The sequence below is a fragment of the Montipora capricornis genome, chromosome 5 (assembly GCF_036669925.1).
Source record: "Montipora capricornis isolate CH-2021 chromosome 5, ASM3666992v2, whole genome shotgun sequence".
NCBI lineage: Eukaryota > Metazoa > Cnidaria > Anthozoa > Scleractinia > Acroporidae > Montipora > Montipora capricornis.
In genome coordinates, this window is record NC_090887.1 from 11,343,400 (window position 1) to 11,356,399 (window position 13,000).

Here is a 13,000-nt window from a genome sequence, read left to right on the forward strand (position 1 = left end):
TTGCAAGGATTTCTTGCAAGGTTCCCGTTGAAGGCATCGTTTAGCGCGAGCCCAAAAATGATGCACTGAGGAATGAAACCGTGGAATAGATCTATCTCGGTGTGATTTAAGACTCCTTGAGGGATAATCCTTGCCTGAGTGGAGGTTCTGGTTAAGGTACAGATGGCAGGTAGCGGTGCGCTCCCTTTGTGACCGTGCATGATCTGTACATGTTCTAGTTTCATACTGTCTGCAACACACACTGTGCGTGTGCGAAGCGTGCTAGACGTGATCTTTCGTTTGCAGTTGTTTGGAGTCTCCCCAGTCATATAAACAAAAGCGTCGTTGTTCATGTCCACTTTGACTTTAATCTCCAAACCGTCAAGCAACAACTTGTCAATATTAAACAATAAACAAAGGGGTACACCGACCAACCCCACTTCTACGCCATTGTTAGTAAATGTGGCTCTTCTATTCACACCCTCGTTACTTTCTGCTGTGTTATCCACAGCATCCATGTGTCCAGCAGTGTCTTTGTAATACAGAGCTTTGGTTAAGTACGATTCTTGGCCTGTTCCGTGAACTTCAATATAAGGTCTTTCTTCATGTAAGCATTGTATGCTTGAGTGTCTGACTGTTCTGTCACCAGCGTTTCGTTGATCTAGATGGTTAACTATTTGATGATGGAATGAAGGGCGTTGTTGACCAGAGTGTAGTTCTTGCAATCCCCTGTGGGCTTACGACCAATCGAAGCTCTGTCGTATTATGTCAATGTAGTCACCCAACGGTTTGATGACAAACTCGATGGGATTAGCTCCCGTTTGAACCGGTTCTCAATCGGCCCATTTGCGCATGCTGCTGACAATCGACACATCTGTCACAGGTACATCAAACAACTGTAAACTTGGATTCGCACCAGGGGCTGGGCCGACTTCAAATAAATGTCTCTCGATCGATTGTTTTGTCCCTTCGGTATACCGTGAATGACATCTTTGACCTTATGGTAACTGTCACTTGGTACAGGGAGGTTCAATTTCCAAGGTTCAGGGTCTGTCTCACAAAGCAAAGTGTAGGACAGCTGATTCTCACCTACGTTTTGCCAGTTGTAAGGGTAAATGATGCATGTCATGGCCACCTGGCAATCTTCACTTAGGTGTAGTTGACTTGGTAACTGCATCTTAAAATCGGCCGCCTTGTTTTTCGGTTCGGTTTTCTCAGTCTTGCATCATTTGTCAGAAGTGCTTTGAATCCAGTCACCGTCTGCTTCCTTTAGACGATACACTGGTATGTCGCGCGGAAATGTCTGAGTAACAGTGAAGGTTTCCTCCTTCCAGGATGGTGAGTAACCTTTTTCAAAGATGCGTTTATGCTTGCTGATCTTGACTCGATCTACCACTTCGAGTTTATACTTTGCTGGCTTTTTTAACAGATTCCCATACAAAACCTCTGATGCATTATTCTCGTTGACATCCGCCGGTTTCATTTTAATGCTACGGTGCACGCTTTGATTGTAATTTCCATCGACTAAATCGTCCAGTTGGTCCAAATAATGCTACGAGCTGCTGCTGGTGAACATACGCCACATCAGTTGCTCCAACGTGCGGTTGAATCTTTCAACCACTTGGGCCTTGGTTTCGTTGTAGGTTACAAAATGATGTACATTCTCCTTTTTAAGGAAGGTTTGAAAAGTCTTGTTCTTAAATTCGGTTCCGGCATCTGTTTGCAACTTCGTAGGTTTACGACCTTCCTGGAAATGCTTTCAAAGGCCACCATTAACGAGGCACCCGTGTTTGATTTCAAGGGGGCCACCCACGCGTATTTAGAAAGTACATCGATACAGGTCAGTAGACAATTGTATCCTTGATTCCACCGACTCAAACGTTGTCAACCAAGTCAACCAAGTCCGCCTGCCATCGAATCTATATCAAACACAATCACTCGGTTACGACGAGAGTGCTTTCTTGCAGGTTTGTTTAGGTTATAGCCAGGTTGGTGCCGGAGAAAATTGATCACTTGCGTGCGTTTCACACCACAACGACGCGCCGCACGATACAGGTTGTCGACTCCCCCTAAAGCGGATGGTCGATCCACTTCATAATACAGTTTCTGTAATAAATGGTTCGCATGATTTGGGGTCCTCGTTTTCTTCTTCTTCTTTTCATTTTCCTCTTCGTGATTGTCGGTGACATCTTTCAATTCGACGTGAAATTCGCTACTGCAACACGCAACTAAACATTGCATTCTCTGACATATGTCACTTAAAGAAACTGTGGGCGATGAGCTTCCACACACGCGGCTTGCAGCATTACCCACGGTGTTAAACAAATGATTAGATCTTCCTCATTCATAGAGTTTTCATAATTTGCCAAAGCATCCACCAGAAAGAAGGATAATGTATCGAGTACGTGACCAGGCGCGTAGCGTCCTATACGCAAATACGCACGTGCGTACTTGAAGTGACCAGAAAATTTTGAAATTTTAAGAGATTGTTTCTATTTTTAACATTTTACTTGTACGCAACCAAGATTTCCTTATGAAAACACCACTTTGATTAAATTCTAAAAACAAAAGCTATACCATGTTCTCACTTAGTTTTGCATTGAATTTTTTTACACTAAACAATGCAGTGTTGTTTGGTCAGCGTGCAACAAAAAGGCGAAGTTGCAAAGGAGCGACGTTTCGAGAACGTTGTTGACAATACCAGTCACACTAGCGCAACCAAAACAATGTTTTGTTTGCGCCAAGTTTGCTCAAAATAAGGGCAAGACGCTTTGTTCTTTGCTTGTATTAACACAACTATTTCGAACAAGAAATAAAGAACGCAGTATTTTTCGCCTAGTTTACTTAGGTTTCTAGATCATATGTACTTGTGCGTACTTGAAAAAATGACCACGCTACGCGCCTGGTGACACATAACACTTTGTGGAATGCATATTGTTCGGTAAATGTAGCGTTGCATTGGTCCATGTAGTAATAAAAACTCAGCAAGCGACCGGGGCTCATTAGATGTAACTCTTTTAGAACATCTAACCATTGCTCGCAAGGTGTGCTGGGAAAGAAGTGTTCTGCAAAACAACTCCGAGTACAAACCCAAACCATGGCAAAGTACATTCTATCCATGTTAACGAATCTACTGAAAAACGAGCCCTGCACGTATTATTTTATAGCAGTCTTTTTGTGAATAATTCAATAAAGCTTAATTCACTCACTGACAGTGTAAACACTTAAGGCCTGTTCACATGGGTAGATGAGTTACCCCGCCTACCCGTAGTCAAAGAAAGCGAGCCTTGACATGCAATATTTATAGCCCTGGGGTGCTTGGGTGAGGTTTCCAAGTGCTTTGGGGGAATGTTCAAAAGATAAATTACCCCAGTTGGGCGGGGTACCCCAACTCACAGCATTCGCATGGAGAAAACTCACCCCACCTAAGCGGGTTACCCGGCCCGGCTGACCGGGCAACCCGCCTCGGTGAGGTACCCCACCTCTCATGTGAACACAATCAAGAAGAAAAGAGAAATTGTATGGATTGGTTACCCACCGAGGCGGGGTACCTCACCTACCTGGGGTCCCCACCTCCATGTGAACGGGCCCGTTGGCATGTTTGATTAATTTTCGCTCTAAAAGCATTGAAACAGTGCATGCGCAATATTGCTTGACCGGTACACGTATAATCTTTGTTGCACATATGGTGCGTTTTCAAAAGAACTGTTTTTGGATTAAGGTTACGATGCGGCGTTTGCTCTCTAAAGAGATTATAACAAATTCTTATGGGCAGCGTTTTGCTTCGAAGCGGGCATACTATCCAAATAAATTATTATTTTAAGAACTATTTGTCATAATTATTTTACATTCCCTTACATGCTTTTTTTTTAAACATATCTTGTGGTTGATAGCAGAATAAATAAATAAATAAATAAATAAATAATAAATAACAAATAAATAATAACATTGTCAAGTAATGCATTTTAAATTATTAAAGCTTCGATGACGGAAGAACAAGCGTTTATATTAACTTGTCATTAGAGTGTCTTTTAATAAAGCGTTGAAATGTATATTTTCATTTGCTCACTGCGTCAATGTTGTGAACCCATTTTGAAAGACGACATGAAACCGACTAAATATTCCCGTTGCACAATACAACGATCTCAAGCGATTCTCAAAATCCAAATTATGAAAACCTTGAACTAGATTTATTCCCGTCTCGTTTGAAAACAATCTTTAGAATGGTCCTTAGCGAAATTTAATTTAGAGCCATTACTGCTTCCTTTCTTCAGGCGTTTTCTAATAGAACTTAAGTTAGCGCATGCTATGCTTGATTGATAAAACGAATCGAGCGTTGTGCAAATAAAATGGTAAACTTGTGTGAAGAAAGGATTATCGCTTTGGATGGAAAACAATAGCGCTACTATTACAGTCGCAGAAGCATCACCGGCTTTAAACATTGCAAAAAAGACAGAGCTCGTTTGGTTTGGAATATTCCGAACGTTTGTCCGCTAAAACTTTCATTTTGTCGTGTTTTCCATTGGTTTTCGATGAGGTCACCAGGTGTGATTGTGATTGGCTTTGTGTCCTTAGTAGTGTATTCGCTTCCGTGTCATCTCGCATTCACTGCTCAACTCCAAAGTGGGAAGGAGCTCTCTCTCCAAGCCAGCATATTCACTCACCACCAAAATGATATGCACACACAGTACTATTTTATCGTTACACACGCGCGCGCGTAATATATTTTCTCCGCCGAAATTTGCACGTGTTGTGGAGCTAGGGCTATGTTTAAACTTGCCCCTAATTTATGCACACCTTTTGCCTTCTCATCTCGTGTACATAATGACTTGGCATCTCACTAATTTGTGCGACAACATGGGATGCAAGTGTTGTTACACGTGTTAGGGTAAAGGTTACCTGACCTTGTGTCATGCCCCAACTTGCCTTAATTTATGCACGCCCCCTTCTTTTGCCTTTCTGATTGATGACGTAATTTGATGACTACCTGTCAAATCTGGTCTGAATGAGCCGATACAACTACTTACACCAGATGTTCGTGACAATAGAGGAGTTAAAGACCAACTAATGGCTTTATTGATAAGAATTTAATAATGGTTTCTTTGTATATCATTTGTGACGCGGTAAAAAAACTTGAATTGTATCCTATTCTTGTGATAATTTCAGACCGTCTCATTTAAATTCTTTTAGTCAAAGTTGGTCATGGTAGAATATGGGTTTCAGTGCGTTCCCATTTGATACCTCATTCCTAGGATTATGGCAGGGCAACTCAGTGTCATCTAAACCTAATGAAATAGCAAAGCTTGCAATAGCCTTCTATAGCATTCAATTTAATCAATAACAAGAAGATCGATCGGTCCGCCTTGATACAAATTCAATTCATGCGCGTGTCCTTGTCACTTACTCACTAACTCATAAATTACAGGCCATTTGTTAAGTCTTTTGCCAGGGGAACAAAAGGTTTATGAAAAGACCATCCCTTAAATTTTGTATTAAACAAACCCAATTCTCTACTTTAATTAACTGAAATTGATCGGACGAAAAGGAAGTGCGATTCAACGGTAACCAAGTAGCAAAGTACACCTTTTGGCTTCAAATACCTGTCTTGTTAGTTTTCATTAAACTCTTTAGTACTCTCAAAGAGTAAAGCAAGGTTATGTATCTAAATATTCAAGTCTTGCTTAGCTAACGTTTGTTGTTTTCGCTGTTTTTTCTTCGATATGATGAAGTAATTATATCCGGCGTACAATCCCGAGCTAAGGATCGATGGGAAAGGGGAATTTCTTTACGAGCCTACGGAGTACGTGAACAAGTTCTCTGTTCAGTCTATCGTTCTTACTGAACAAGACAATAACGTCTAATTTCAGATATCATTGCAAAGGCTGAATTTTGTCCTCAGTTATTCAAAAACCCTGAGCTTTGATGTGGCTCCAGTTTCAACCCACAACCGTCGGTATTCTTGGAATAAAAATCATTTGTTACGCGAACAATATTATCATACCTTGGTAACATAACTGGCAGCAAAGGAGAAGTAGGCCAATATAGCGGGCCGCCATGTTAACGCTGCCAAAGGGCGCAACGAGGGTTTCTTGAAAAAGGCTGAAAATTGCAACGATTGGAGACTTTCAAGCGCAAGTGCAACGCAAGCCCGAGCAAGCGAATGTGGTTCGTGCATGCATTACCATGGGAAATTATTTGCGGTACGCAGTAAAGCAAATAATTGCTTTCTGCACGCTACGATTGGAATGTTATTTATTGTCCTTTGCATTGTCAAGTCATTTGCATTTAGTATATATCGGTTAGCATATTCAATGGACCATTTCCGAGTTGATGTTTGTCTAGGTTTCGAAGTGAGTCTTGGTGCTCAACTATTGTAAGGGAAATAAATTTGATTTGCATAAGAATACGCAACTCATTTCCATTTGAATGGTTGTGCACCAGGACTTGCTTTGAAACTGAGGCATGCAGCAACTCGGAAATGGGCTATTCGTTTCACTTCGGTCTGTACTGCGAACGACTTCAGTCCAGTAGACATCATGCCTGCGGATGATGATTCTTTCAGAAGCAAGCCAGCCTTAGCCGAAGCTTCGCGGAGTGCTGTGAAGGCTTTGGTCGACGAATCAATTGCCAATTTGTCCGACAACTTAACCGAGGTAATTGAGAGCCGTTTGGGTGCTTTTGCCACAAAGTTTTCAGCACAAAACAGTTCTACCGTGACTAACGCAGTTAAGAAGGCTCGTTTTGACCGGTACATCTGCAAGAGAAAGGGCAATCAGCAGCAGTTAGATCACGTTCACGATGTCTTGGAGACGTTTGATGATGCCACCGACACGCTCAAGGCCGGCGCTCATGAACGAGTGAAACGATCCTTGGAAGAAGGTACGAAGCTAGTCTCTAAACGTATCAAGGCCATTAAGTTAGCTGACAAGAGCGAATTCGGTTGGCTGACAGTCAACGAGTACCTATCGGACGAGTTGGCGTCCGATTCAGATGATGAGAAACGAATGTATCGCTCGGAGAAGAGGGCGGAGAGGAAGGTGAATGAAAAGCTGAAACAGAAGCGAAGCAGACCGCAACGCAGGGCCTCCTCATCGTACCGAACCACGTCGTCTTACAGCTCCAGGAAAGAGAGAAGTGATGATCGTTTCGAGCCACGCCCTAGACGCTTGGGACCTTGTTTTAAGTTAAGTATACCACTTTTGTCACTTCTTTCACTAGCTTTGTTCTTTTACTTCGGGTATGGTCGTTCGTACGCACGCAGACCGTGTCCAGTATGCTCCATGTATTCTGTTGTGCCTTGTGCTATTTGGTCGTAATATGCCTAGTATAGTGCAGAATGGGAAACTATTTGCGGTACGCAGTAAAGCAAATAATTGCTTTCTGCACGTTACGATTGGAATGTTATTTATTGTCCTTTGCATTGTCAAGTTACTTGCAAGTCATTTGCATTTAGTATATATAGGTTAGCATATTCAATTCGTTTCACTTCGGTCTGTACTGCGAACGACTTCAGTCCAGTAGACTAATTTTATCGTGCTCTCAGCCGCTTTTGGAGTAGAAATGTATTTTAATTTTGTTTATTTTTATTTTTATTATTGTTATTTATTTATTTATATATTTATTTTTTTGTACGATAAAATTTAAGTTTGGGCACCAAAGCACCTCCTGTAGACGAAACGTGGATAGAGGCGAGCGTGATTGACTAGCTGACGTGGTTGATGAGGATTCCAATTTATTTTCTTCGTTTAATAAGCGTGCGGCAGGCGAATTTATTGCGGAGACCACCTGTTCGAGTGTAGCGGGGAGACTGGAAAAACCAGCATATTTCTGGGAAACGTGTTTGCAGGCCCCGGACTTTGTTTTAAGTATCATTCGGGAAGGTTATAGATTACCTTTTGGTAAATACCCGTCGCCTTTTTTTCTTGTAAACAACAAATCTTCACTCGATCGCCCGCATTTTGTGCAGCGAGCAATATTGGAGTTACTAGCTAACTGCGGTATTCAAGAGCACCGTGCCTCGCCTTTTTGCGTAAACCCACTCTCTGTTGTCGAAGGCAAAAAGCTTTGTTTGGTGACAGATTTGAGGCATATTAATCAATGTCTAGTTTTGCCCAAATTCAAGTATGAAGATTTGCGATCTCTGTCTGAGGTTTTGGATGAGGGTGACTGGTTTTTTACCTGGGACCTCAAGTCGGGCTACCATCATGTTAGGATTCATCCGGACCATCATAACTATTTGGGTTTTGCTTGGAATTTCAATGGTGCTCTCGGATATTTTACTTTTAAAGTGCTTCCTTTTGGGCATAGCAGTGCTTGTTTTTGCTTCACGAAATTGCTTCGGCCTCTTGTAAGGCGTTGGCGTTCCTAGATGATGGTTTAGGCAGTCTCCCCGATAATTCTTCCGCTCAAGCAGCGAGTATTATTCAGCGTAAGGATCTCGGTTCTTGCGGATTTGTTGTTAATGAAGATAAGTCGTGCTGGTCGCCCAGAAAAATTGGCGAGTGGCTAGGTTTCGTAATTAACACGATTTTAATGCAGTTCCGAGTTCCAGACAAGAAAGTAGCGAAGCTCAAAACAATATTAGACTCTGCCATTCAAGACTGCTTCGTAACGTTCCGGAACAGCCACACTTTCAAAAGTTGCAGAGAGTCTTCTTATTGACCAAGGGCTTAAACCAGCTATCATGTCATCGATTAACCCCGCCCAGTACGGGTTCATTCCAGGCTCGTCTACTAGCCATGCCCTGATTTCTGTGTTACATACCTGGCTGGGCGCCACTGACTCAACTGGTGCAACTGTTAGACCTGCGCTTCTGGACTTCCGGAAGGCATTTGATTTGGTCGACCACCATGTATTAATCGCTAAGCTTTATAGCTTAGGTGTCAAGCCAACCGTTGTGAACTGGATAGTCGATTTTCTGAGAGACAGGCAGCAAAGAGTTAAGATAAATGAAACTCGGTCCAGTTGGATGCATGTCCCTGCTGGGGTCCCCCAGGTACCCGAATAGGACCCTGGTTATTTGTTGTAATGATAAACGACCTGCAGTTATTATCTGATGAATCGTGTCATATTTGGAAGTTCGCCGATGATACAACTGTTTCTGAGATCGTACCGTCATCATGTCCAAGCTCACTCCAGCAAGTCGTTGAAGAAATCAATTCATGGTCATGTGAAAACCATCTCCAGTTGAACCCTAATAGTGCCATAGTAGTCGCTGGCGATTTCAACAAATTCAATTTTAAAGCACAGGCTAGGAACTACCAACTGAAACCTTTAGTCAAGATCCCTACGAGAGGTAACAACATTCTTGACCAGATATTTACCAACTTACAGGATTATTATCAAGAGCCGACAGCCCTTCCCGCTTTCGGCCTGTCTGACCATGTGACTGTTATAACCATGCCTGGTCTCCGACAAGAAAGCAAGTCTCAGAGAAAATCTCTTAAAACTCGGGAGAAGAGGCCTAGTTCCGTTGCTGCCCTTGGATGATTTCAAGTGACGGTCCCTTGAGAGCAAGTGCTTGACCACTATAGTTCATGCGATTAAAAACTCTCTAATATAACGGATAATATCAACTATGGTGTTAACACAATCATGCCAGAGCGGTCTGTCAAAATCCACCAAACGGATAGACCTTGTTAAATCCTGACCTCAAGCGTTTGAGAAGCAAAAGACAAAAGGCCTTTGCTTCTGGGAATAAACCTTTGTTTAATCTCCTTAGAAACAAAGTCAACCGTGAAAGAAAGAGGTCTCGCAAGGTCTATTATAACAATAAAGTGCGGGATCTGAAGGACACGCGACCACGCGATTGGTGGCGCGAGGTAAAACAATTGTGTGGCAATGCTAGGACTTCTCGCCCAGACCTTCGATCCATTTTAAGAACTAATACAAGCTGAATTGACCAAGAATTAGCTAACAAGATAAATGAGGCTTTCGTCAGTGTGATGGAAGATTACACTCCTTTAGCCATGTGCCCATATCAGTATCAGTGGACCAAGTTGCAGCAAAATTCAAGCAGATAAGTGTGTCGCGAGCCGGTGGTCCTGACAACTTACCAAACTGGATGCTCAAAACTTACTCGGATATTCTTGCCCCGGCTTTAACGGAAATCCTGAATCAGTCCTTTTAAGAATCCAAGGTTCCACGAGTCTAGAAGTTCACTGATAATCCGCCCTTGCCAAAGGGAAAATCTATTGAGGATTTTAATATAGATTCGAGACCGATATCTCTCACATCAACGCTTTCTAAAGTCGCTGAAGGCTTCGTTATTGAGAAAGATCTAAAGCCTGTTTTATTCAAGTGTATCGAACCTAACCAGTACGGCTTCATTCCAAATTCCAGCACAACTTTCGCACTCATTTCAATGTTACATTACTGGCTGAAAGCTACGGACGGGTCTGGTTCTCATGTCAGAGTGGCTCTTCTTGATTATAAGAAGGCGTTCGACCTTGTAGATCACAATTTGCTTATCGCCAAACTGTACAGTATTGGTGTTAAGCCTACTGTTGTTAATTGGATTTGTGACTTTTTGCGAAACAGATCTCAGCGCGTCAAACTTGATTCCAGCTGCTTCTCGGATTTTGTCAATGTTCCGGCCGGCATTCCACAGGGCACAAAAATCGGTCCATGGCTTTTTCTTGCCATGATAAATGACCTTAGTACTACAAGCGCCCCGTGGAAGTTTGCCGATGATAACACACTTGCCGAAGTTATACCTAAGTCAAGCACAAGTACCCTGCAAAATACAGTCGATGGAGTGCTCAAATGGACGGATGAAAATGTATTCCGCCTAAATCCAACTAAGTGTAAGGAGATGCAAATAGACTTCCGTGAGAAACGTGGTGCCTCTTCTCCCCTGAAATCCGAGGGCAAGCAGTTCGAAGTTGTCAAATCGGCAAAAATCCTAGGCTTAACTATTTGAGACGATCTGAAATGGAATGATCATATTGATAATGTCACCGTAAAAGCTCACAAAGAGTTTATCTTTTAAAACAACATAAACGCGCAGATATTGACTGTATATCTCTGCTTCAATTTTATTGTGCTTGCATAAGATCAGTTCTAGAGTATGCCTGTCAGTCATTTCACTCAAGTTTGCCTGCGTACTTGTCGGATCAATTGGAAAGGATACAAAAAAGGTCGTTAAGGATAATATATCCCGACCTTAGCTATAGTGAGGCGCTAACTAAATCTAGCATGTCCACTTTTCAAGATAGACGGGCGCTTTTATGCCGCAAACTGTTTATGGAAATAGTCGATAATAAGGGGCACAAACTCCATCAGCTTCTCCGGCCGCTTAATGCCATAACCTACAAAACTAGGAAGAGCAGGGAATTTAGAGTTCCACATTGTAAGACAAAGAGATTTTCAAGTTGGTTTATAATGCATAGACCCTATGCAAAAATGGCTGCCTTTAAATTATTCTTTTGTTCATATTCAAAATAGCCCAACTAACCTCGTTCGGGATAACAAATTCTTTAGAATTTTTGTCTCAAAAATGAGGTTAGTTGGGCTATTTTGAATATGAGCAAAAGAATAATTTAAAGGCAGCCATTTTTGCATAGGGTCTATTACGCCTCTCAGTTGTTGAGATCTTAATATAACCTTTAGTCCACGTATTATACTATGTTTGTACTTTTATACTTTTAAAAAAGATTAAGTTTAGGATATTATAATATATTATATTTTACATGTTATTAAATTATTGTAAATAGTTTTTACAAGTAATTCAGTCTTTCGACTGCGATTTGTATTTTAATAAACGCTTCATCTCTCAAGCATGTAGCTGCAGACTTGTTAAATGTGACCAAAATAATGGGCTTGTAGATTCGTTTGATTTTGCATTGTTTGCCTTAAGTCGGATAGGCATTATATTTTGTTGTGAGGCCTCGTAGGAAAGGCTGGCGGATGAGCCTTGGTTCCTATCAAGATTTCCAGTTTTTTCCTCGTGTTGGGGTTTTTGAAGGTTTTTTCTGGCCTCCGTGCTCATTCGTCATTTATTTGCCGTATTCCATGTATACTTTTTCGTGTTTATTCAGTTTACGTTACTTTATGATTACACAGCCTTTAGGGAGCATTGTTCCAATCCTCGGGGAGTACCCTACTTGGCTGTTGTTGCAGTCTTGCTTCGTGTCTTGCGAATTACATTGTCAATATAGTTTCTCCTAATAAAGTTTGGAGTATGGTCGTTCGTACGCATGCAGACCGTATCCAGTATGCTGCATGTATTCTGTTGTGCCTTGTGCTATTTGGTCTTAATATGCCTAGTATAGTGCAGAATATCACTTAAATGTGAATGCTACATTTTAAGGTGGCTCAAACCAGTTTTGAACACTTTCAAGAGACCTTGTTATTAGATGGATTGACACTACAACACTTAATCACGTAACAGGAATGTTATGGTACCAACTGAAACATCAATTATTGCTTCACGATGCAGTGACATAAAAAGTTACCATGGAAACAGGAAAGCCTTGTAAAAACACCCTATATTTTGGCTTTACTTGCACGTATCTGAAAAACGAACTCGGTGACCCCAATTTTTTATTCCACAAAAGTAATTAGCAGGCCATGATGAAACTCTCTGCAAAGAGAAATAGACAGACTTTTATTTGAGGTGGCTCTGAATCCGCTCCATAGAATTTTTTTAAACTTTGCAGAAAGTTTCATTCTGTAAAGCTAATTACATTTCAGATGGCTCAAGCTACAATCCTAGACAAAACTGTTGGGAAGGTTAGCACTTTTGAAGTCTTCATTGCTTCTCTCCCCTCCCCCCTCCTTCAATGTTGTGCAAAACTGAATGGTATCAGTGGGAAATTGTTGAGTTACCTTTCAACATTGAATAGGGGGGAGGGGGGCTATGTAAGAGAAAGTGAAACTATTTCTTTTGAGGTTTAAGAGAAGCGGTTTGAAATATGGCTCCGGTGTGGTTCATTTACATAACCTTTCCAACTACTTTTGTCTATGATTGTAGTTTTAACTCATTGAAGGAGACACTCTCTTTAGAATGGTGACGCTACAA

General features: G+C 41.6%; 2 protein-coding genes across 3 annotated transcripts in view; one reads left to right on the plus strand and one right to left on the minus strand.

Annotated features, from left to right (window-relative positions):
- The window catches only part of LOC138048814 (uncharacterized), a 31,183-nt gene extending 25,038 nt beyond the window's left edge, over window positions 1-6,145 (minus strand). The window contains exon 1 of one of the 2 annotated variants that reach the window (XM_068894934.1): window positions 5,981-6,145. In XM_068894934.1, the coding sequence (XP_068751035.1) occupies window positions 5,981-6,035 (55 nt within the window). In that variant the 5' untranslated portion in view covers window positions 6,036-6,145. The remainder of the gene's footprint in view (window positions 1-5,980) is intronic. The other variant, XM_068894933.1, reaches the window with a different exon arrangement.
- Window positions 6,146-6,456: 311 nt separating this feature from the next.
- LOC138048815 (uncharacterized) lies at window positions 6,457-11,373 on the plus strand. The gene has a single exon (XM_068894935.1). It carries the CDS (start codon window positions 6,516-6,518, stop codon window positions 7,293-7,295), a length of 780 nt encoding a protein of 259 aa, XP_068751036.1. The 5' UTR covers window positions 6,457-6,515; the 3' UTR covers window positions 7,296-11,373.
- The last annotated feature ends 1,627 nt before the right edge of the window (window positions 11,374-13,000 follow it).